Raw genomic sequence first — 24,098 nt, 5'->3', positions numbered from 1 at the left:
CAACAATTCTAAATGAGGCAGCTGGCCCCTCTGCACACCAAAATAGTATTGCGGACATTATAAATAATGCTTTAGTGCTGTATGCTGGGAACTGAACAGGAACTTTTGTAAAGTTGTACTGGATCTTTGAGGAAAGGCATTTAATAAATATCATTAACTACTCCTACACCTACTGAGACATAGCACAAAGAAATGAAGTACTCACCAAATGGGGATGGAGGCCCAGCTGATCAAAGGAGTCTGAAGTGAAAACTTTCTCCTGCACTTGTTTCACTGATGTTCTGTAGAAGGAATTAATTTATTAAGTCGCAACCTTGAAACATGGCTAGAAAGGATGGTTCCAACTCTGTAGAAGGGAGAGCGCTTCCAGTGTGCTAGAGGTACACCAAACCTGGGACTAACATATGCATTTGTGGCAAGGGCCACAATGGCAAGGGCCACTTTGGTAGGGCAGGGTCAGAGGCAAAAGTAGGCAGAGCAATTCATGTATTATTATTATTTTTATTGTTGTTGTTATGTTAACCTTTGTAGGCTACTTCTAAACACACTCACACATCCCTTTCTATCCAGACAAGCAAGAGTAGTTATCACAATCAAGCCTGGCAAAAGCATCAAAGGGGGCTGTGAAGAAAGACTAGTTAAGGGTGTGGCCTAAGAAAAGAGGGTGTGGCTAGGGAGGGTGGTCTACATGAAACTCCTAGGGCCAAACAGACAGGCCTGGAGGGCCACATTTTGCACCTCGGCATGAAGTTTTCCCTCCCTTTGGTTACCCACATTTTATCAGAAAAGCGGGATTAAAAATAAGTACCTCTGAATGTCTGGAATTTCAGGGTTGTTTTTGAAGAGGCAGGAAGTCTTAACAAAGGGTCTGTTACCGCTGGCGTCACTGTCCTTTGCATCAGTTAAAGGCTTCTGTGAAGGAAACTTTGGCAACCCTGTTTCTTTGATGCCACTTTTAGCTTTCTTCTGAAGTCTCCTGGTTTGGGGCGAAGGTGGAGCTGGCTTCCGCTTTAGTGGATTCCCTTCCTGGGGGCATTCAAATTTTATCTGCCCAGACTTAAGGAAGAAAAACAAGATGGAACAGGGGGACAGATTCAGCAACAATTGTCGGAATGAGCCTAGGCTTGTGTGGTTCCCACCTCCCATGCGGCTGGGACTTGGCACTCAGAAGATTTTGCTTAAGCATATTTGTCATGGCATTTGGACTGACAAACCATGGTTCATGGAAAGTATGGTTAGTTGCAAACCAACAACTTCAAACCAGTGTCTGAAGCAATATACTTCCAAATACCAGTTGCTGGGAATCACAAGTAGGGAAAGTGTTGCTCATGGGTAGGCAAACTAAGGGCCAGGGGCCGGATCCGGCCCATTCGCCTTCTAAATCCGGTCCACGGACGGTCCGGGAATCAGCATGTTTTTACATGAGTAGAATGTGTCCTTTTATTTAAAATGTATCTCTGGGTTATTTGTGGGGTCTGCCTGGTGTTTTTACATGTGTAGAATGTGTGCTTTTAATTAAAATGCATCTCTGGGTTATTTGTGGGGCATAGGAATTCATATATTTTTTCCAAAATATAGTCTGCCCCCCCCCAAGGTCTGAGGGACAGTGGACCAGTCCCCTGCTGAAAAAGTTTGCTAACCCCTGGTGTTGCTTTTTGTGCTCAGGCCCTGCTTGCAGGCTTCCCATTGGGGTGTCTTGGTAGGCCACTGTGAGACTGGGATGCTGGACTACCCTGATTGAGCACAGCTCTTCTACTGTTGTGTTGTTATAGATACTGAATCTGGCTCACTTAAACCAAGGGTGGGCAGACTTCTGCAGGGCTTTTTCATTTTCTTTTTTACGCAAACCCTGAAATTCACCAACCAGAGCCTGATACAAAAGGCATAAAATTAATTTGGTGCTCAGGAATTTGTCTTAAGTACCGGAACTTAAACTAACTTCACAATCCTGCCACATAAAAATCCATGCCCCCGCTCCCTAAAAATCTTAATTATATTTCAGCAGTATAATGGAGAGGGAAAATTTATTAATTATGTTATTGCCACTCAAAGCTCTCCTAGTTTGGGGGCATTGCCAGGACCTATCAGAGGACAGTAAAGCCCCAAATTACTTCTAGCTTTTCAGGCACCACGTTATAATAAACATGGCCACAAAAGGATTATGACATATGCAAACAAAATATTTTTAATTTGGCAGATTCTTTTCTAGTCTTTTTCTGTGATATGAAATCATTTTTGATGAAAAAAACCTTAGTTTCATGCAACATGACTGCTGATATTATGTACAGAACAAAATCTTGCACTGCAGGATGTTGGACCAGATGACCCTTGAACTCCCAACTATGATTCCATGACCCTATGTTCTATATCGGTTAACAAAACTTGTACATATTTTACAAAATCACGTCTCTTATTTACTTAAGATATGCAAATAATTTATTTGCTGCATTTATATCCTATCTTTTTTCTCCAAGGTGGTGTACATGATTCTCTTCCTCCTTGTTTAATCCCCACAACAATGCTGTGAGGTAGGTTAGTTAGGCCAAGAGGCAGTGACTGGCTCCCAAGCCATAGAAGAAGAGATTTGAACCTGGTCTTCCAGGTCTAGTCCAACACCTCAAAGCACTACACCACAATGGCTCTCCAAGATGATCTAATTCATATTGAGGAACTTTTCAAATTCCCCAAAAAACCAAGTGTCATAATGTGAGCTCACCCCCCCATTGAGATTGGTGCCCCAGGGCCAGATCACTGCCCTGACCACCATCACTGTACAACTTGTGGGAGCAAATCCCATAGTTTAATTGTGCCCTGTGTGAAAAAATCCTTCTTTCAGTCTGCCCTGAATCTCCCACCTTTCTGCTACTTTGGATGACCCCACGTTCTAGTTTTATGAGAAGGGTAGATAAACCCATTCTCCACACCATGCATAATTGTATACACCTCTACCATGTCCTCCCTTACTCAGCCTTTTCCCTTAAATAAATTAGCCTCAAATATTGCAGCCTTTCAACTCTACGAACTTAAATCAAAGACACTGTATGTACTTTTGTAACACAGTAAAACCTTAATAAAACCATTAAAACATGTTGCAGCCTTTCCTAATACTAGGGGAGTTCCTCCAGCTCCTTGATCATATATATATATTTAAACATCTCACTCACCCACATCCTTACCTAACTCCCAACCTAAACTAAAACGCCCCAACTGAGGTAGGTACAGGAGCTGCTCCAACTCCGTTCACTCTGGCGGCCCCCTTTCCCCCAAAACGCTTTCTCCCTCACCAGCAACCTCAAACAAGCATACCTTTTTTGCCTTGCCATGCTGTGGCTTTGAGGCTGTCCTCTGCTGAGTGCGGGGCTGCAAACCTGAAGGACGCTGGCAGACGTTGATGAACAGCCCCTCATCGCATTCCATGGCTGGTTGAATCGAAGCACTTCTGACAGGGAGTTAGGGGACCCAGAAATCGATTTAATACCAGGCTTTTAGGGGATCAGCAGTAGTAACTCCCAATACAGACTCCCAGAGTTTTGCACACTTGAGTCATTACCCCACCAGCACCCACGTGCGTATGTTGGAAGGAGAAGGACCCCAAACATAGGTGTCTAATAAGATCCCTTGCAGAAAAGGAGAAGTGTAGTGGATTCTGTGTTAGGAAAAGTTATACATAATCGAGAGTGTCTTAGTGTTTAAGGTGCTGCAGGGCCCTTTTTCCTGTTTGATTCGAGTTACTTTGGTTGCGGACACTCACAACACACACACAAAAACATGATAATAGGAACTCCCCCCCCCCGCGCTTTCGACAATTGAAAGGTGTAATTTTAGGACCCATCTTATGTGACTCCAAGTCGTTTTTAACATAGCGTTTTAATTGTTATAACCTGTCCTAGAACCTGAGGCTGGTGGTCTCATAAATGATAATGTTAATAATAGAGTCAGTGTGCTGTAGTGGATCTAGTGTCGGACTAGAACCTGGGACACCAGTCTTCGAATCTCTCCACTCGGCCATGGAGGCCATGGGTGACTTTGGGCCAGCCACTCACTCTCAGCCTAACTAACCTACCTCGGAGGGTTGTTGTGAGGGCAAAACGGGGAGAAGGAAAAGTAGGTGGGGTATAAATAAAAGCAACATAAAATAATAGCGTAACCTTGCAACGCCTGGATAGCCACTCCTTTTGTTCTCTACTTTTTTAGGCCAATTTTAATGTATGTGCATCGCTTTGAGTTGCCCTGGTAAAAAAAAAGCGAGTAACAATAACAAAAATTTAAACTAATGCTTGGATAAAGCCCCCCAGGGATGCTAAACAAAATAAAATACCGTAATTGCCTTCCTCTGCTAATATCAAAAAACACCCGCACACTCAAAAATCCAAATTCGTTTTCTCAGGCACTAAATTAGACACCCCTCGAACGGATTCTCCCTCCCCACCACACACGCGAGAGATAAACTAAGGTCCTTCCTCTCAGGCCCCAATATGCGCGGCGGCGCATGGGCTCTCTGTGTTCGGATGGTGGGCAGTAACGGTTGGCGGCGGTGGAGCGTCGCGGGGGTGGAGGGGAGGGTCGCGCGGCCTTTAAGGCGGCGATAAGATGGCGATGGCGGCGGCTGAGGGAAGCCCAGCAGTGGAGCCGGCAGCGTCGCCGCTGACAGAGGGGAACGACGACGAGGAGGAGGCTGAGCCGCCTCAAGAAGAGGAAGAGGAGGAAGACGACGAGGCGGCGGGACCGAGCAGCGGCAGCGCGGGGTTCCGCTTGACGGCGGTGCGTCGCGAGCCGGCAGTGCGGCTGCAGCACGGCGTGAGCGGTGTGGAGCCGCTGGCTTGGTCCGAGGACCACCGCGTGTCGGTCTGCACAGCCCGCAGCATCGCTGTCCTGGAGCAGCTCAGCGACGTCCAAGGCGGCGGCGGCGGAGGAGGAGGTGGAAGCAGCGGCGCTGACCTCGTCATCCACCGCACGGCCGTGCCGGCCCCCGCCGCCGCCTGTCACCTCAAGGTGGGCAATGGATGGCGACCGCTGCAGGGTGGGATGGGCGGCCGTGTCTAGGCATGCACGGCGTGTGCATGATCAACCAGCGGAACCCACTGCCACAGGATGCGGAGGTGTGTCTGTTTTAAAGGAGTTCACTCTCAGTAGGACTAACGTTAAGCGCTGCCTGTGCTCTCAAATGGCATAGAGTTGGAAGGACCCCCCCATCATGTAGTCTAACCCCCTGCAGTGCAGGAATCGCATGCAGACCTTGCTTTTTCTGCAAGGGGAGCAAAGTAGCTTAACATGGTTCTTCCACTCTCTGCTTAATGAAGTAAGGGATCCTTATTCTCACAGTAATCCAGCATGTTAGGTTAGGCAAAGAGAAACACAGGCTGGCCCAAGGTCACCTAATGAGCTTTATGTGGCTGAGTGGTGATTTGAGTCTTACAGATCCTAGTCTAGGGTTAGGAGACCTCAGGAGCATGAATGTGGCCCCAGACCCCACTCAATCTGGCCCTTGGAACTCTCCCTAGACCACACCCCCTATTCAGGCCACACACCCTCAGATATCCTGCTCCACACCATTTTTTTGCCTCACTGAAATGTGCCTTCAAACTGTCTCTTTCTTGCCTAGGTAGAAAAGTCAGATGGTTGAAACCTCTGACATTTGAATGACTGGAACGTGCAAAAGTTTTGTTGTTTCTGCTCTGCCCACTTGTCCTCTGGCCCCATCTACCACTGTCATATCCTCCCTATGAAGGGATGAAAAGGGTTTCCTGCACCTCTTCCATAGTCCAACACCAACCACTACACCACATGGTAGATCTCCTGGTAGATAATTATTATTGTTGTTGTTGTTGTTGTTGTTGTTGTTATTATTTATATCCCGCCTATCTGGCTGAGTTTCCCCAGCCACTCTGGGCAGCTCCCAATCAAATGTTAAAAACAGTACAGCATTAAGTATTAAAAGCTTCCCTAAACAGGGCTGCCTTCAGATGTCTTTTAAAGATAGGATAGCTGCTTATTTCCTTCACATCTGAAGGGAGGGTGTTCCACAGGGTGGGCGCCACTACCGAGAAGGCCCTCTGTCTGGTTCCCTGCAACCTCACTTCTCGCAATGAGGGAACTGCCAGAAGGCCCTCGGCGCTGGATCTCAGTGTCCGGGCTGAAAGATAGCGGTGGAGACGGTCCTTCAGGTATACAGGACCGAGGCCGTTTAGGGCTTTAAAGGTCAGCACCAACACTTTGAATTGTGCTCAGAAACGTACTGGGAGCCAATGCAGATCTCTCAGGACCGGTGTTATGTGGTCCCGGTGGCCACTCCCAGTCACCAGTCTAGCTGCCGCGTTCCGGATTAATTGCAGTTTCCAGGTCACCTTCAAAGGTAGCCCCACATAGAGCGCGTTGCAGTAGTCCAAGCGGGAGATAACTAGAGCATGCACCACTCTGGCGAGACAGTCTGCGGGCAGGTAGGGTCTTAGCCTGCATAGCAGGTGGAACCACCAGATCTCTGGGTGGTTTGCAATAATTCTGGAAGGATTTCAGGTGTTTTAACAGCAGCAGTGAAATGAGTCCCACCCTTTGCTACTACTGAAACGAAGAAACTTTGGGTAATCAGAAGTGAATTTTGGGGTGAAAAGTTAGGAATTCTTTTCATTTCCGGGCTCAGATTTTCTTGTGCTTGTCTTCCACATCATAGCTGGTTTGGTTTATTAACTCAGAGTTCTATTTTTTTAAAAAAAAACTAAAACAAAGTAGATCCCACAAACCTGAAGTCTATGCACCTCCGTGCTTTACATATCTAGAACAAGGCATGGCCAGCATGTGGAATTTACTGCTGCAAGATGTGGGCTTGACTGCAAGTCTCATTCTTGAACGATTGGGCGTGGGGAGAGATGGTAAGAGGGCTCTTAAATGAAAGCCACAGTCCCTCTCTCCTGCTCATGTCAAATGACTTTTAGTCAAATCAAGAATGGGAAACTTACTGCTCTCCAGATTTTGCCGGACTACAGCTCCCATCATCCCTGACCATTTTCCAGTGTGGCTGGGACTGATGGTGATAGGAATGCAATGGCATTCTTCTTTAAGGGGACCAGGATATCTGAAAGACTTCTTCCTTTCATTTGCAATGGCTCATAGGTTACAATCACCTTCTGAACAGGTTTTGGTGGTTGGGAATACCAGGCAGGGCCTTTTCTTCAGCAGCTCACTGGCCGTAGAATTCGCTCCCCAAATAGGATTAGATTGGACCAATCCCAGTTGACTTTTGGGCAGGCAGCTAGAAATGTTTATATTTCATCTGATGTTCAGCAATGGCTGATTGGGCGGTTGATATTCTCATTCCATTTTCCTTGCTTTTTTAGTCTCTGAATGATTCTGTTAACAGTGTTTTAGTTGTTGTACTGATTTTCAGTGTGTCACAAATTGCTTTGGCCTAAAAGGTGGCATAAAAATGTTTTTTTATGAAAAAAGATAAGTAAAATAAAATAAATTTGGGTGGCTACTGTTGACAGGAAGCTTGACTCCATAGACTTTTAGTTCAATCCTGCTGACACTGTCTTACTTTCTGACAAGGACTGGACAGATTCATGGAGGATAGGGCTATGGGGTCATGATAACTGCCTCTAAGTATCGGGTGTTTAGGACAAACAAGAATGTGATTGTCTTCATATCCTACTTCTGAGTGTCTTTGGCTTGCTTGAAGCAAGAAACAGAGGAATGTATCCAACTTAGTTCTACTTAAAGTAGATCCCATAAAATGAATGTATTTTAGTCCTCTCTGCTTTTAGGGTTTTGTTTTTTTAAAAAGCAATCAAGCAGTGTATTAATTTTATGAGATAAATAAAATATGAAATAAATATATCAGTTTCAGTGAGTATTCTGAGTAGAACTAAGTTGTAATACAATCCAGAATGCTGAATTGCATGGCATTGGGTCTGATCCAGGAGGGCTATTGCTCTGTTCTTACAAAGCCAGAAGGAAATGTGCTAAATATAACAGTTTATATTTCTATAATTTCTATTACTTTGATCATTGTTAACTGCCTTTGCCTCTTTATGGAGCAAAGGTGGGCAATAAGAATAAGTTATAATAATATTCTCCTTATCTCATAAGAATAGAACCCAATGGGGTCATGCAATAAAGCAGAATGGTGAGAGACTCAGGACAGACAAAAAGAGGGACTTCTTGGTGCAGCATGTACTTAAACTATGGAATCTGCTGTCACATGGTGTAGTGATGGCCACTGACTTGGACTGATTTTAAAGGAGATTAGTCAACTTCATGGAGAATAAGGCTATCAGTGACTACTTGTCATGATGGTTATATTACCTCCAGGCTCAGAGGCTTCTGAATACTTACCATTTGCAGGGGAACAATGACAGCAGGTGGCTATTGTGCCAGGGTGGTCCAACATGCAGCCTAAGCGGACTTCCGGTCAGCGCCAGCGACTAATGGCGGATTCCCTCTGAGCTCCAGAGGGAATCGGCTCCGCAGGACTGGGTCTTGCCACTCCGGCGAAGCGGGGACCCGAAAAAATCACAGGCGGTGAAGCCTGTGAACTTGGAGACTCGGCGGGCACCATTTGCGTCCCCCCCTGGCTGCGAAGGAGCCTTTTTAAAGGCTTCGGAACGGGACGGGGGTGAGCGGCGCGGGGCTGAAAGTTGTCTACCTTTTCCGCGGAGTGAAGCCGCACGGCCATGGTTGGAGAGTGCTGATTTCTTTCTGGATAATTGGACTCTAAAGCAACTACCCGTGAGTAGGTTTAAGCGAATTGATCGGAGGAAATTTTGAGTAATTTTGGCACCGAAACGGGAAAGGCACAAACAGGAAGTCTGCCTTTCCGGATTGTAAATAGATCAAAGCAAAGAGACTGTGAAGCTGTAACTTTGAAAGACTTTTTTTTGAAGGCTTAAAATCCAACATCAAAAAAGCGGTTTCCCCTCCCATTTGCAGGAGCGGAGGGGAGAAAATTTGAGATTATTTACCTGCAAGAAAAGAGGGAAGTAAAGATATATCCGCTGCCTCTAAAACCTGGGAACGGTCTGCCTGTGACTGGGAAAGCCGATCAGTGGGAAAACTGTCAGCACGTTAAGGGTAAAGAATCTTGAAGTAACTCTGCAAAAGATACAGTGTTTTTAGAACTGCTTCTGACTATAAAGTAACTTTTAAGGACATTGAAATTGTGGCTTTATAGGGACACGGGGGACTTATAAGGACTATATTTGTTTTAAAAGTTGCAAAGTAAAGTTGGAAGTGTCCCCCCTAGAGGAGACTATGTTGCAACAACATTCAAGCCACTAAATAACAGCTTTGGAAAATTCCTCTTCAAAACAAATCTACTAGGCGTGAGACTGACCTTGGGTTTTACATGAGAGTGTTATGGCAAATGAGAAAGGGAAGATAGAGCTGGCGCAGGAAAAAACCACCAGGTCCGGCAGACAATACAAGACTGATACTATACATCAGAGAAGGGCCTCAACATCCGGAGCAGCAGGTACAGCAGGAGCTGCTGCTTTGCAAGTAAAACCAAAAGCTATGTCATCTGAAGACGTATTGGCCCAGGCACTCGGCAAAATTAATGAATCTTTGGAAAATTTAACCAAACAGGTAGCAGAGACAAACAAACAAGTAGCAGAAACAAATAAACAAGTAGCTGAGGCCTCAGCAAAAATTGACTTGAACACTACAAGTATTAATGAACTGGGAAAGAAGGTGAATTCTAATACACAGTCCATTGAAAAATTATTAGAGGAATCGGCCTCAACTCGAAAGATAGCAGAGGAAGCTAAGGAAATTGCAATTGCTACTCAGGAGAAGATACCACCGGTATATAAGAAACTAGAGGATCACGATCTGACACTGTCTATGATTGAATTACAAGGAAAGGAGAGAAATTTAAGAATCAGAGTTGTACCTGAAAGTGAGAAAGATAATCTGGCGGACTTCCTTACAAAGGAATTTATAGATTTTTGGCAACAGGACCTGGGGAAGGAAGAATTCAAGGTAGTGAGTGCATTTAGACTTGGTAAAAGACAAAGAAAGAACAAAGCAAGAGACTGTTTGATCACTTTAAGAACAAAAGAAGAAAGAGACAAAATTTTGAATCTGCACTACCAAAGAACTTTGGAAATTGAAGACTCATTTGTGGAGATCTTTAAGGATATACCGAAATATATTTTGGATGTAAGGACTTATTACAGAGATCTTGTCGTTCTATTGAGAAGAAACAAAATACTCTTCAGGTGGGAATTTCCCCAAGGTCTATCTTTCAAATACAAAGGAAGGAAAATAAGAATAAGGACAGTGAATGATAAAGACAAGTTTTTGAAAGACCACGAGGAGGACCTACAGAAGGAAGTGGAAGCCGGTGAGGACCAACCTGCATCAGGAAAAGGAATTTTAGATATAGCAAACTTATCATTTGGACTTCTTGGCCCAGGGAAAGACACACTGCCATCAGAAGAGGAACAACAACTCGGTTGAGTTGGAGGGAAAACTAAGTAATTTACCATGGCTCTGCAACTTCTAAGTTGGAATTGTAATGGCCTGAACTCCCCTCGAAAGAGAAAATGTGTTTTCCATATACTAAGAAAAGAACAATTGGACTTGATTTGTTTACAGGAAACACATGTAATGAGGCTACACAGGAAAATACTTATTAATAAGAGATTGGGACAAGAGTTTATTTCGTCTGATAAAGTTAAAAAGAGAGGAGTGGTGATATATGCAAAGGAGAAATTTTTACCAAAATTAATTTTTAAAGATGAACAAGGAAGATATTTGGCAATTGAAATTCAATTTCAAGGAGAGAAATTTTTGATTGTAGGGGTGTATGCACCGAACGAGGGGAAATCGGAATTTTTAAAGAAGTTGCATGAGATCCTTCTGGACTATATGGACTATAATATTATTCTGATGGGAGATATGAACGGAGTAGTATCTACAAACATGGACAAGGCACAAAAACAGGTAGTCACCAAAGATGGTAGACTACCAAAAACTTTTTTCGAATTGACTGACAATATGGACTTGATTGACATCTGGAGAACTAAGAACCCCCTGGGGAGAGAGGGAACCTTCTTCTCTGAAGCTAAAATGACATGGACTAGAATCGACCAAATTTGGATTACTAGAGGAATGGCACCAAAGATAAAGAAAGTGGAAATCTGCCCTAAAACTTGCTCAGACCATAACACTGTAAAGATGGAGATGAAGCAAACAACAACCGGCTCCTTTAGATGGAGGATGAATGACACCTTATTTAGAGATGAAGAAGTATATAAAAAGGCCCAAAAACCTTTGAGAGACTATTTTGAAATAAATTTGACTACCAATGTTGAAAAAAGAGTAATCTGGAATGCAAGTAAAGCTGTGATGAGAGGGTTCTTGATACAACAGAATGCAATAAAGAAGAGAAGTCGAAATGAGAAAAAAGATAAAATTCTGAAGAAAATAAAAGGAGAGAAAAAACTGAGAGTAAAGCCAAAGTCGCAGGAGATTTTGAGAGAAATAAAACTATATCAAGTACAATATATGGAATTGATGAATCAGGAAATAGAATGGAAAATTAAACAAATGAGACAGAAGACATTTGAATCAGCGAATAAGTGTGGGAAACTATTGGCTTGGCAATTAAAAAACGACAAAAACTAAATACCATTACAAATTTGGAAGTAGAAGGAAAGGACATACATAATCCAATTGAGATTAGAAATTGCTTCCAGAAGTATTTCAAACTATATGCACAAGGGCCACAGAATGAAATGGACATTGACCGTTTTTTGAAAACAAATGGATTACAAAAAATCTCACAAGAAAGTAAATTGATGTTGAATTGTAAAATATCTGACCAGGAGATAGAAGGTGCCATTCAAAATATGCAATTAGGCAAGTCTCCAGGACCGGATGGGCTAACTTACAGATATTACAGAACTTTGAAAGAGTGGTTAATACAACCTCTGAAGGAAGTCTGCAATGAAATTTTGGAAGGGAAAAGGGCACCAGAAACGTGGAAAGAGGCTTATATTACACTTATACCGAAAACAGAAACTGAAAAGACTCAACTTAAGAACTACCATCCCATATCCTTATTAAATGTGGATTACAAAATTTTTGCTGATATTTTAGCTAAGAGACTGAAAAAAGTACTGATTGAAGAGATTCATAAGGACCAAGCGGGCTTTCTACCGGGAAGACATTTATCTGACAATTTGAGGAATATAACATTGACATTTTGGAAAAGTTAGAAGTGAATATAAACACTAAAGCAGTGCTGATATTTGTGGATGCGGAGAAAGCCTTTGACAATATTTCTTGGAGTTTTATGAAAAAGAACTTAGAGGGTATGGAGGTAGGCCAAGGTTTTGAGAATGGTATAGGTGCAATATATTCTGAACAAAAGGCTAAACTAATTGTAAATAACGTGGTTATGGAACAATTTGAGATAGAAAAAGGGACACGACAGGGGTGCCCAATTTCCCCATTGCTTTTTATTTCGGTCCTGGAGGTCCTGCTGAACATGATTAGAAGTTGGTTAAAGGTATACAGGTCGGAGCTAAACAGTATAAACTGAGAGCATTCGCAGATGACTTAGTATTGACATTACAGGAGCCAGTATCTAGTACTAAAAGAGTTTTGGAATTGATTCAAGAGTTTGGTCAGGTTGCAGGATTTAAACTGAATAAGTCAAAAACTAAGGTTTTAGAGAAAAATCTAACATTGACTGAAAAAGAGAAGTTTCAGAATGAAACAGGTTTGACTGTGGTTAAGAAAGTGAAATACCTGGGGATTAACATGACAGCTAAAAATGGGAATATGTTTAAAGATAACTATGAAAAATGTTGGACGGAAGTGAAAAGAGATTTAGAAATTTGGTCAAATTTGAAGCTTTCCTTGTTGGGTCGAATTGCAGTCATAAAGATGAATGTATTGCCTAGAATGTTGTTTTTGTTTCAAACATTGCAAATTGTGGACAAGATGGACTGTTTCAAGAAGTGGCAGAAAGATATTTCTAGATTTGTCTGGCAGGGCAAAAAGCCCAGAATAAAATTTAAGATATTAACTGACGCAAAGGAAAGGGGTGGATTTGCCCTGCCAGACTTTAAACTTTACTATGAATCAGCGGCATTCTGCTGGTTAAAAGACTGGCTGCTTCTTGAGAACACAGACATTTTGGATTTAGAAGGTTTTAACAACGTTTTTGGGTGGCACGCATATTTGTGGTACGACAAGGTTAAAGTACATAAAGCATTTAAAAACCATATTGTCAGGAAAGCATTGTTTAATGTTTGGATTAGATATAAGGATTTACTGGAGAATAAAACCCCAAGGTGGTTGTCACCAATGGAAGCGAAAGCTCAGAAAAAGCTCAATATGGAGGCCAAATGGCCGAAATATTGGGAAATTTTGGAACAAGAAGGAGATAGACTGAAACTGCAGAGTTTTGCGAAATTAAAAGACAAAGTGCGAGATTGGCTTCATTATTATCAGATAATGGAGGCTTACAATTCAGATAAGAAAGTCGGCTTCCAGGTGGAAAAATCTAAATTGGAAACAGAACTGTTAGAATCCAAAACTAAGATTTTGTCAAAAATGTATAACTTGCTGTTGAAATGGAACACTCAGGATGAGACGGTCAAATCTGCAATGATTAAATGGGCACAAGATGTTGGACATAACATTATGTTTGCGGACTGGGAACAGTTGTGGACCACCAGTATGAAAATTACGGCATGTAATGCCTTAAGAGAAAACGTTATGAAAATGATATACAGGTGGTACATGAACCCAGTCAAGCTTGCAAAAATTTATCATTTGCCCGATAATAAATGTTGGAAATGCAAAGAAAATGAAGGTACATGCTTTCACCTTTGGTGGTCGTGCCCTAGGATTAAGGCTTTCTGGGAAATGATCTATAATGAATTGAAAAAGGTATTTAAATATACCTTTCTGAAGAAACCAGAGGCCTTTCTCCTGGGCATGGTCGGCCAATTGGTGTCAAAGAAGGACAGAACTTTCTTTATGTATGCTACAACAGCAGCAAGAATACTCATCGCAAAGTATTGGAAGACGCAAGATCTACCCACTCTGGAAGAATGGCAGATGAAGATGATTGACTGTATGGGATTGGCAGAAATGACTGGCAGAATCCGTGACCAGGGAGAAGAGTCGGCGGAAGAAGATTGGAAGAAATTCAAGGATTACTTACAGAAATATTGTAAAATTAATGAATGTTGAATGATGTCGGATAGAAATTAAGAGGTTTTTAGCTGCAATGTTTTGAGTGATATGGGGGGGGGAAGGGTAAAGAAATAGGTTAAAAATTACTGATAAGGATTTGCTGAACTAACAACTTGAATTGGAATACAAGAAGGGGAGGTATGAGGAGGTCAGTGAAATATGTTATCGAAAAATAAGCATTGCGAACTTTATGTGTTTTTAAACTTTTTTGCTTTTTTCTTTTTGATTCTTTTTCATTGTATTAAATTGGAAAATTTTAATAAATATCTTTTTTAAAAAACCAGAATTTTAAAAATGAAGAAAAAAACAACAACAACATGCAGCCCAAGCGCCACATGCAGTGTGCTGCTCACAGTTTCCATGTCAAACTACTACAGCCGCCCACTTGGTATAAAAATTTGGACCTCCATAAGATAGGTCTTCAGTCTGATCTTACTGGGCTGCTCTTACAGTATTTAATGCTAGAGTGTTCAAAGTTGTGGCAAGAGCTTGCTTGATCAGATGTTTTCACCAGTATTGCACCAGGCTTTTGCTAAAAGTAGCTCATTTATATACCTTTAAGCTGCTACACCAGCCTTCATTTTGAACAAGCTAGTAAAATGTTTAATTGTTATTTTTTTTAACACACTTATTCTTTTTCAGGTTGGTTCCAAAAAGGAAGTTGCTGAATGTAAGGAAAAGTTTGCCAGTTCTAAGGATCCAACCGTGAGCCAGACGTTTATGTTGGACAGGGTGTTTAACCCCGAAGGGAAGTCGCTGCCGTCCATGCGAGGCTTCAGATACTCCAGTTGGTCTCCGCTGGGCTGTGATGCAAACAGCAGGTGCCTCCTGGCAGCATTAACCATGGACAACAGGTTGACCATCCACGCTAACCTTGACAGACTTCAGTGGGTGCAGTTGGTTGACCTGACTGAGCTCTATGGAGAGCGCCTGTTTGAGAACGGCTACCGGCTTTGTAAGGGTGAGGGTCCCAGGGTGGATTTAGGGGACTTCTCCGAATTCCAGAGAAGGCACAGCATGCAGACCATGGTGCGCATGGAATGGTCTGGAATCTGCACCACCCAACAGGTGAAGCATAATAATGAGTGTCGGGATGTGGGCAGCGTGCTGCTAGCCGGAATCTTTGACAATGGCAATATTGCCATCTGGCAGTTCCAGCTCCCATTTATGGGCAAGGAATCAATTACCTCTTGCAATACTATTGAATCAGGAATCACTTCCCCCAGCGTATTGTCATGGTGGGAATATGAGCACAATAATAGGAAGATGAGTGGTCTCATTGTTGGGAGTGCTTTTGGACCCGTTAAAATCCTCCCCGTCAACCTTAAAGCAGTCAAGGGCTATTTCACCCTCAGGCAACCGGTGGTTTTGTGGCAAGAAATGGACCAGTTGCCTGTACACAGCATCAAGAGCATTTCTCTCTACCACCCATATCAGAAATGCAGCTGTAGCTTAGTGGTGGCCGCAAGAGGATGCTATGTGTTCTGGTGTCTTCTTTTAATCTCCAAAGCAGGTTTAAATGTTCATAATTCACATGTTACAGGGCTCCACTCTCTCCCAATCATTTCCATGACAACAGACAAACAGAATGGGACTGTCTACACATGCTCTATTGATGGGAAGGTCAGGCAGCTGATTCCCATTTTCACAGATGTTGCATTGAAGTTTGAGCACCAGCTGATAAAGTTGTCTGAAGTGCTTGGCTCTGTGCGGACTCACGGGATCGCAGTGAGCCCATGTGGGGTGTACCTGGCGGTAGTGACCACAGAAGGCATGACCAATGGCCTCCACCCTATCACCAAGAGCTATCAGGTCCAGTTTGTGACTCTTAAAACATTTGAGGAGGCAGCAGCCCAGCTGCTAGAATCATCTGTCCAAAACCTTTTCAAGCAGGTTGACCTCACGGATCTTGTCCGCTGGAAGATCTTGAAAGATAAGCACATTCCACGATTCCTACAGGAAGCCTTGGAGAAAAAGATTGAGAGCTTTGGGTCCACTTATTTTTGGCGCTTTAAACTGTTTCTCTTGCGGATTTTGTACCAGTCACTGCAGAAGGCTCCCTCTGAGGCCCTGTGGAAGCCAACCCATGAGGACACAAAAGTCTTAATAGCACATTCCCCTGGGATGGGCACCAGTGAAGATCATCAACAAGACAAAGGCACTTCAAAACAGGGCAGCAAGCAGAATCCAAGCGACATAATCCGAGGAGCAGATGTGGATGATCTGGCAGATGACTCTCTTGTCTACTCCAGTGACATAGGAGGACGGGAGCCAATGGAAGATAAGCTTCTTGAAATCCAAGCTCAGATTGAAGCAGTTGAAATGCATTTGACACGGGAACATATGAAGCAAGTGTTGGGCGAAGTCTACCTGCACACATGGATTACGGAGAACACCAGCATTCCCACGAGGGGAGTCTGCGACTTCTTAATGTCTGATGAAAGTTATGATGACAGGACAGCAAGGGTAAGTGCATCCCAGCATAAAAGCTGTTGGGTTGCAGTAGGATAGCATGGCTTAGTTTGCCCTATCAAATCCTGGCTTAAGAAACCAGGATATGCACCAGCTTCATGTATGCACATACAGCCCCATTTCTCTCACTTTGCTCCTCTCTTTGTGCAATCAGCGAAGCAACCATAGTTTCTTGTTATGTGTGACAAACAAACCACAATTCAAAAGCCAACTGTAAACCTTGGTGCATATTAAAATTTTAAAAAGATGGTCTCTAATCTGGAAAAGTCAAATGCTACTGTGTCTAGGTCATTGGTGCAGGCTTCTGATGCCCTTCAGTGTTTATCTGTCCTTATTCACTAGGCAGATCTGGTAGCACTGACTGTGCTGCTGTCAAAGAAAGCAGGTCCCACCTGCCCATATTAGCAAGTTATAGTTTGGATTCCTAATAGTTCTTGAGGGTCTGCCAGAGGATCACAACTTCTGTTACTGGCTTCTGTAAATATCGTGGACTTGTTGATCTGATCTAATGCCAGATCTCATCAGGGAGCAAAGGGGAGGTGCTCTTTGCTAAGGCCAGAACTACCAAAGACAACTCTGCGTCACTCGCCTTCTGTGACGATTCTAACTACCATCAAATCACCTGTCTGAGGAAAGAACTGTGTGGCAGAAGCTACCTTGTCCTCCTGGTCTGGGCATTATCTGATCCTGAATTTGGTCTGGCGGGGTTGGGGTGGGAAAGGGTTGCTTGTCCCCCCAAGACAAGTGGCACCTGTATAGACAGTCTGTAAGGCAGAGGAGACTGCTTACTTATGCTAAACTGGACTGTGAGCAACTTTCTTGAAATCTACTTGTAAGCCACTTTTTCACAAATAAACTGCTTTCAAACTTGTGAGTCACCCAGTGGTATATTAATATCCTAAATAAAATCAGTAAATATTTGTAGAAGTCAAAACATCACACTTATTAGGAGGGAGTGCTAGGGCCTTCCCCTGCTGCCTTTCCAGTTGACATATGAATTGTAAGATCCTTGGGGTGGGGGACCTGACCTTTTGTTTATGTCTTATTTATTTACTATCATTAATGTATTTATATACAGTCCTTCACAATATTCAACTTTGGGTGCTTACAGTACAGTTTAAAACATAACAGTAATAAAAATGCAATAAAACCATATGAAGGTAACAAATAACATAATTAGCACAATACTGGCAGCCCCCCATTTACGCAGAGTTATGTTCCAAGGCACTGCACACGTTGATGAAATGGGGTGTAATTGAAACCCATTGAAAACGCCTGCAAACACCATGTTCCACCCCGGCTCTGCCTTCATCCCACCCTTTTAGTGATGTTTTTATGACATTTCCAAGTCACTTCCAGGTTCGGTGTGATTCACATATACATGAGCAGACATACTGAATGTGCATAAACGGGGCTGCCTGTACACAAAATAGCAATTAAACTGGAAAGTAAAAACAACAACCCCAACTTCAATTCCAGTGGTTTTAAAACGTATACTCCTTCCATTACGATCTTAAAGTACAAACCATTACAGTGTCTGAGAGAATAAAAATGTATGAAGCTGATGCCTTCTAGATGATAAAGTGGGGGCCAGGTTAGCTTCCTTGAGGCTGGAGCAGTCAGCAAGGCTTACTTGGATTCCCAACACCAAGATTGTTGCCATGTACCAGGGGAAGGGTGCAGGTGGCCAGGAGGTTGGCATTGGGAGGTTGCAACCAGTATGATGCCTGCACCATGCCAACCTTCCTTCTTCCTCTTGTTAACTAGCAGCAACCTTGAAATTGGGAAGCCAGGTAAGCACTACCACCCTGCCCTACTGACCACTCCTGCTTCAGGAGAGTTCCCCAGCTTGGGATACCCTAGATGAAGAAGCCTTCTCTTTTGTTTCCTTTTTAATCTGTGATGATTGCAAAACTCTTAAGAGCCACAGCAAAAGAACTTTCTGCTTGGTTGATGTGGGAGCAGGTGGTCCATAGAGCCCTGCCTCCATTGATGGTTCTACATAAATAACAATTGTGCAGTGCCGTGGTTGCCACAATCCCGTATTTTTCTGCAGCTTCCTAAGTAGCTAAGACTTGAAACTCTGCTGACATAAGAAAGAGTGTTCAAAAATATTTTATCATGTTCTCTTGAGTGGTAACATGCGCTTTGAGGCAAAGCTCCTTTCTTTTCGATTTACCTTCAACCATCAGTTTTCTTCCGAAATGCGTGGGGGGTTAGGGCAATTAAGTTCCTCAGACTACCTGAGCGGCATGCGGAGAAGTCATTCACTCTGCATTTTGCATGCCTGAGACGCCTTTGTTGCTTTTTCATTCTGTTGTATTCCGTTTTAAGCAGGGCTTGGGCTTTTGCATCTTGTGTTCTTCAGAAAGCCCGCCTCACAACTCCTGTGAGATTTCCCCACCTTTCAGCAGGCAGCTGTCTCTTCCTATAAGTGCTGCTACTGACTGCTGCTGCTGTGTGTTCCCAGGTGCTGATTGGGCATATCTTAAAGAAAATGAACAAACAGACTTTTCCAGAGCACTGCAGCTTGTGCAAAGAGATCCTGCCGTTCACAGATCGCAAGCAGGCAGTTTGCTCCAACGGACACATTTGGCTCAGGTAAGCCCAACTTCAAGCAAGCGCTGTCAGGTTCCCTTCTTTCTGATTTAGCCAAGTGGAGGGAGGGGGCAGGTGTTTATCAGTGGCTGTGAAATGCCTTTCTGCATGCTGAGGGGAGCAGAGAGTTAGAATCAGGTTGATCTCTGCTTGCCTGAGAAAGTCTGCAAACAGGCAGGGTGCTTGCTTGCAAGGGCTGGAGAAGTATGGCTCTTAGGCAGACAGTTTGAAACTCCTTTTCAATGCTATTTCAGCCTGTTGGCAGTTGTGTGCCTGAGTGCCTAACTTTTGCCATTTCCCTCATTGCTATCTTGTTCACAACAGACACTGGAATGTGGTGTACAGTGGTACCTCGGGTTACATACGCTTCAGGTTACATACGCTTCAGGTTACAGACTCTGCTAACCCAGAAATAGTACCTCGGGTTAAGAACTTTGCTTCAGGATGAGAACAGAATTCGTGCTCCGGCAGCAGCGGGAGGCCCCATTAGCTAAAGTGGTGCTTCAGGTTAAGAACAGTTTCAGGTTAAGAACGGACCTCCAAAACGAATTACCCGTATTTTTCGCTCTATAACACGCACCCGACCATAACACGCATGTAGTTTTTAGAGGAGGAAAATCCGTAGGCATGCCACCCGTAGGCATTCCCTCTATAACACGCACAGACATTTCCCCTTACTTTTTAGGAGGAAAAAAGTGAGCGTTATAGTGCAAAAAATACGGTAAGTTCTTAACCCGAGGTACCACTATATCGCTTTTGAGGTTCCTGGGAGGCAAGTGGGCATTCAACACCCAGAGGTGTTTCCCAGCCTGTGCTGTTTTGGACAGATCTGTAAATCTGCACCCCCCAACCTGTCTTTAAAATTGTGTCAGAACTTAAAATGGTTTTAACTTTGTGCTTGTTTCTTGGTGTGTGTGAAATGTGTTTTATCTCAAGAAATTGCCTTGGCAGCCTAAGATGGGCTGAAACAAAGGGTATAGATTCATTAAGTTGAAAGAAATTAGCCAAAGGGATAGGAATAGGAATCTGATCATGAAACTACAAGTGCTGAAGCTGAATATTGAGCCTATTTGGAGTATGTTACCTGCCTGTGCTCAAGTAAAACTCTATTGGAGAATTGTTTGTTGCTGCCAGATTGATTTGAAACCTGTGGTAGATCTGACCAAATGGATTCTGTTCCACCAAAGTTTCTGTCATTATAGACTTGTAAGCCTTTGAATGTGCTGTTAAATCTTGGCTGTTCTGATTTGAAACTAGTGTTTCCCGATTGCCTCCCTGACAGTGATGTAGTTTTTTTTGATACAGTTTCCCAGTATTTTCAAATGTACTCATTTTAAAAACTTTTGTATACCCCTAAAAACATGTGTGTAAACCAACAATGTGGCAGTCTCAAATACTGGTAGCTGGGCAACGTGGCCAGGTAGTTTCAGTAAGGTGGGTAACTGGCATCACTACCTCAGATTATGCAGGATAGTTCTACCATGCCAACAATGTTTGAAAAATAATGTCATCTGAATCATTATTTATGTGTATTTGCTAAAAGATGCTAACATTCTGTGCCCAGGCCATCAAAACTGATCTTGAAGCCTCAGGGCAGAACTAGTGGAAATTTTGCTTGACAAAATTTTGAATTTTGAGATTTGGAGGCAAGCATATCATTGTAGCTACAGTGGTTAAATGTGTTCTTTTCCCACTTTATAGGAGAGATGAATTATGTGTCTTACCTGCTTTCCTGCCCAGTCAAGAAATTCATATTTTTCCTGTACTAGTCTTGGATAATCTGATTTGCTTTCATTAGTTGTGTTATACATTTACATCCAACTGGTGATTTCTGTTTAGAAGAGTTTGGATCTAGGCTAAGTTAGTTCATCTTAGGCCCCACTGAAATTATTGGGCAAGTTACTCATTACTCGTCCTGTTTATTCCCATGGGAGCAGAATTCAATTAATTTCATCCAGTCCAGTATTTCCTTTCCTGGTATCATTTGAAACAGGGCTAGGGAACCTGTGGAGTTCTACAGAACTCCACCTCCCAACAACCCTGACAGTTGGCTCTATAGGCTGGGACTGATGGGAGTTGGAGTCCAATAGCATCTGGAGGGCTGCATGTCCTCCAGCTATGATCCGAAGGGTGGCACAGATGGCATTCTGAGAAGCATCTGATCCTTTTAACCACAAAGGCCTTTCCATAATTCTTTTCCCACTTCTGCAGGTGCTTCCTTACCTATCAAGCCTGCCAAAGCCTGGTGTACAGAAGATGCTTGCTTCGTGACAGCATTGCCCGGAATCCAACCCCAGAAGGTGAGCTCTTTCCTTTAGACCTAGGAGTGGATGATGTGGCAGAGTCTGGCTGAGTTTCTGATCTGGGCAAAGATGCAGGCTCTGCATTGATCCACCCTAGGCACCTATCAAGCATTCCTATCAGCTGGGTGAGGCCTAAACACCCCAGATATTGATTTACCTTAACCTTTTTGTTGGGTCATAGATTCTCATTTCTCCATTTCAAAATCCACTTGAGATTTCATTCCAGAAGTTGCACTTCTTGGAATGGGGAGTCATCCTCTTTTGTGTATCATAATGAGACTGAAGTCATCCATGAAAGAAAAGGCAAGAAGATCCCAAGTTGCACATAATGCTGTTTATTTGGTCCAATATGTTTTGAAGCAAATCTGTGCTCCCCAATAACCGTTTGCAAATAATTACAAGTGAAGAATATTTGTGACCACAGAACAGTGTGCTTTGTGGTGCCTCCCACCACCCTAACCCCCATGTTATTTTCTTCGAAACACTTTAGACAGTATTTATCTGTGTATAACATGCCCCCGTGTATAAGACTCAAAATTAAGAAAATGGGGGGGGTTTGCCCCCGTGTATAAGACTATCCCCTTTTTAACATTATTATTAGTTAAAAAACCTAGTCTTGCATATGGAAAAGTATGGTAGTATTCTGTGTACTGTACTGTGAGGCATTTCCCTCTATTGTCTCATGATTGGCCTTCTCTTTCGTTATCGCCTTTCCTCATTAGTTCTCCAACAACCCGTTTTCTTATTTTCAGATCCTGATTGGATCAAGAGGTTGCTGCAGGGGCCTTGCAGTTTTTGTGACTCTCCTGTTTTCTAAAGAACAAGATTGAGAGCCTGATGTATGTTTTTCCAGCGCACAAAGCACCAGTCTAACCCTGGAAACTGCCTGAAGGTGCAAGCATGTAAATTACCCAGAAAGGAACTTTTGAGTAGAAGACAATGAGCTGGACATGCTTAGTGGTCCAGCAGCCCATTTCAAACCTGAGAGGAAGCAGAAAAGCCTTCTGTTGGAAAAACTTCAGCACAGACACTTTGGAAACAGCCCTGACCCATCCCAGTTAAGCATTGGTACTTGACTCCTTTCTTTTCTTGTCAAGTAGGGTCTGGAATTGGAGAAATGCACCGGGGCTGACTTCACACCACCCTCCAGCCTGCTTCATTTGGCAATGGGATGCTTTTCGTGCAAAGATCCCAGCAGTGGGGGATACCGCTGCTGCTGCTGCTGCTGCTGCTGCTGCTGCTGCTGCTACTACTACTACTACTACTTCATAGGACTTCATAGAAATTCATAGGACTTCATAGAAATTCATAGGAATTCATAGAAATTCATAGGACAGCAGGATTTGAGCCTGCTTTTTGCTCTTTCATTTATTTTTCAATAAATGTTTTGAACAAATGGTGCTCACTGTGCCAGAGACAATTAAATATTTAGAAATAACATGCGGGTTTAAGAATATTTTTTAAAATGTCCTGCATGCCCATTACATGAGGGTGAAAATCCTGACTATTTCACTCCTACAGAGGTTGGCAATCAAGTCCAGTGGCTTCTTATAGGAAACGTTAATCCCTCTGTGCCAAATGTGGGAGGGTAAGTTTTAAAAGGCTAATCAAGCTATTTCAGCAATGGAGCATGTCACACAGGGCCTCTTTTCTAAAAGTCTGAGCATCAGCATTTTTTATCAAACTCTTCTTGCCAGTGAATTTTTACCCCATTGCAGCCCAGTTCCCCCTTCTAATCACATAATCCCCTCCCAAATTTTTGCCAGTGCCTTTTATTTTTTTTAGCAACAATTATGCTTGCCAGGAATTCTTCTTCCTCCCATTATAGATGGATACATTATTTGTAGCTGTTGGCTTTGGCAGTCAATACCTTAGAAAATGCAACCAGGCAAATGTCTAACTTTCCCACCAGAGTTCTGCGGCCATTCACTCTTGTCTTATGAAATGAAGCTATCCAGCCAGAGAACTAACACTTGTAAAAATCCATTTTCTTATTTCAGTTTAGCTGCTTAGGGCTCTGCTTGCAGAGAGGTGGGGTGTAAATGTTTTAAATAAAATTAAAACATTTACAGCTTGCTGTGTCAGAATCTGCAGCTGGATCCCTCCCACAGGAGGTGGTGATGGCAACCAACTTGCAGAGCTTTATAAGAGGATTAGACAGATGGATAAGGCTGTGTTCTTGCTCTGCTGTCAAAGGTGGCATGCCTCTGAATACTAGTGGTTGGAAACCAGAGGGAAGGGGAGACAGAGGTGCCAGCTTCTGAAGGTGAATGGGGGAGTGTGTCGTGGTACATGATGTCAGGATGTCGGAGGAGCTGGGGGCAGAGCCGAACATGGCAGCAGTGCAGTGGCAGCCCGGCTTCAATGGCCGTGTCTCCTGCTGCTGCTGTTGCTGCTGCTGCTGCTGCTGCTGCTGCTGCTGCTGCTGCTGCTGCTGCTGTTACCACCATCAGGGTCTGTTTCCCTGCTCCTTCCGCTCCATGAGTGGAGGAGGAGAAGCCAGCTACTGAAGCCACG

General features: G+C 43.3%; 2 protein-coding genes across 3 annotated transcripts in view; one reads left to right on the top strand and one right to left on the bottom strand.

Moving 5' to 3' along the window:
- The window catches only part of DDX31 (DEAD-box helicase 31), a 66,306-nt gene extending 62,529 nt beyond the window's left edge, over positions 1-3,777 (bottom strand). Inside the window, exons 1-3 of the mRNA XM_053373164.1 lie at positions 3,307-3,777; positions 809-1,056; positions 206-281 (exon numbers count right to left, since the gene is read on the bottom strand). Of these exons, the coding sequence (XP_053229139.1) occupies positions 206-281; positions 809-1,056; positions 3,307-3,417 (435 nt within the window). The 5' untranslated portion in view covers positions 3,418-3,777. The remainder of the gene's footprint in view (positions 1-205; positions 282-808; positions 1,057-3,306) is intronic.
- Positions 3,778-4,471: 694 nt separating this feature from the next.
- GTF3C4 (general transcription factor IIIC subunit 4) lies at positions 4,472-23,019 on the top strand. Of its 2 annotated transcripts, none has more exons than XM_053373161.1 (5): positions 4,472-4,992; positions 14,851-16,674; positions 19,151-19,281; positions 21,490-21,578; positions 22,334-23,019. In XM_053373161.1, exons 1-5 carry the CDS (start codon positions 4,591-4,593, stop codon positions 22,396-22,398), a joined length of 2,511 nt encoding a protein of 836 aa, XP_053229136.1. In that variant the 5' UTR covers positions 4,472-4,590; the 3' UTR covers positions 22,399-23,019. The 2 variants fall into 2 exon arrangements, with proteins under 2 accessions (XP_053229136.1, XP_053229138.1); XM_053373163.1 differs by lacking the exon at positions 4,472-4,992 and adding an exon at positions 5,031-5,099.
- The last annotated feature ends 1,079 nt before the right edge of the window (positions 23,020-24,098 follow it).

The sequence above is a fragment of the Podarcis raffonei genome, chromosome Z, assembly GCF_027172205.1.
Source record: "Podarcis raffonei isolate rPodRaf1 chromosome Z, rPodRaf1.pri, whole genome shotgun sequence".
Lineage (NCBI taxonomy): Eukaryota > Metazoa > Chordata > Lepidosauria > Squamata > Lacertidae > Podarcis > Podarcis raffonei.
This window is presented reverse-complemented; position numbering and strand designations above follow the sequence as displayed.

Excerpts from the sequence above, each read along its gene's own strand:
- GTF3C4 (XM_053373161.1), top strand. The coding sequence starts at position 4,591 with ATGGCGATGGCGGCGGCTGAGGGAAGCCCAGCAGTGGAGCCGGCAGCG. Across the intron at positions 4,993-14,850 it reads CCGCCGCCTGTCACCTCAAG|GTTGGTTCCAAAAAGGAAGT; the intron begins GTGGGCAATGGA and ends ATTCTTTTTCAG. Across the intron at positions 16,675-19,150 it reads ATGATGACAGGACAGCAAGG|GTGCTGATTGGGCATATCTT; the intron begins GTAAGTGCATCC and ends GTGTGTTCCCAG.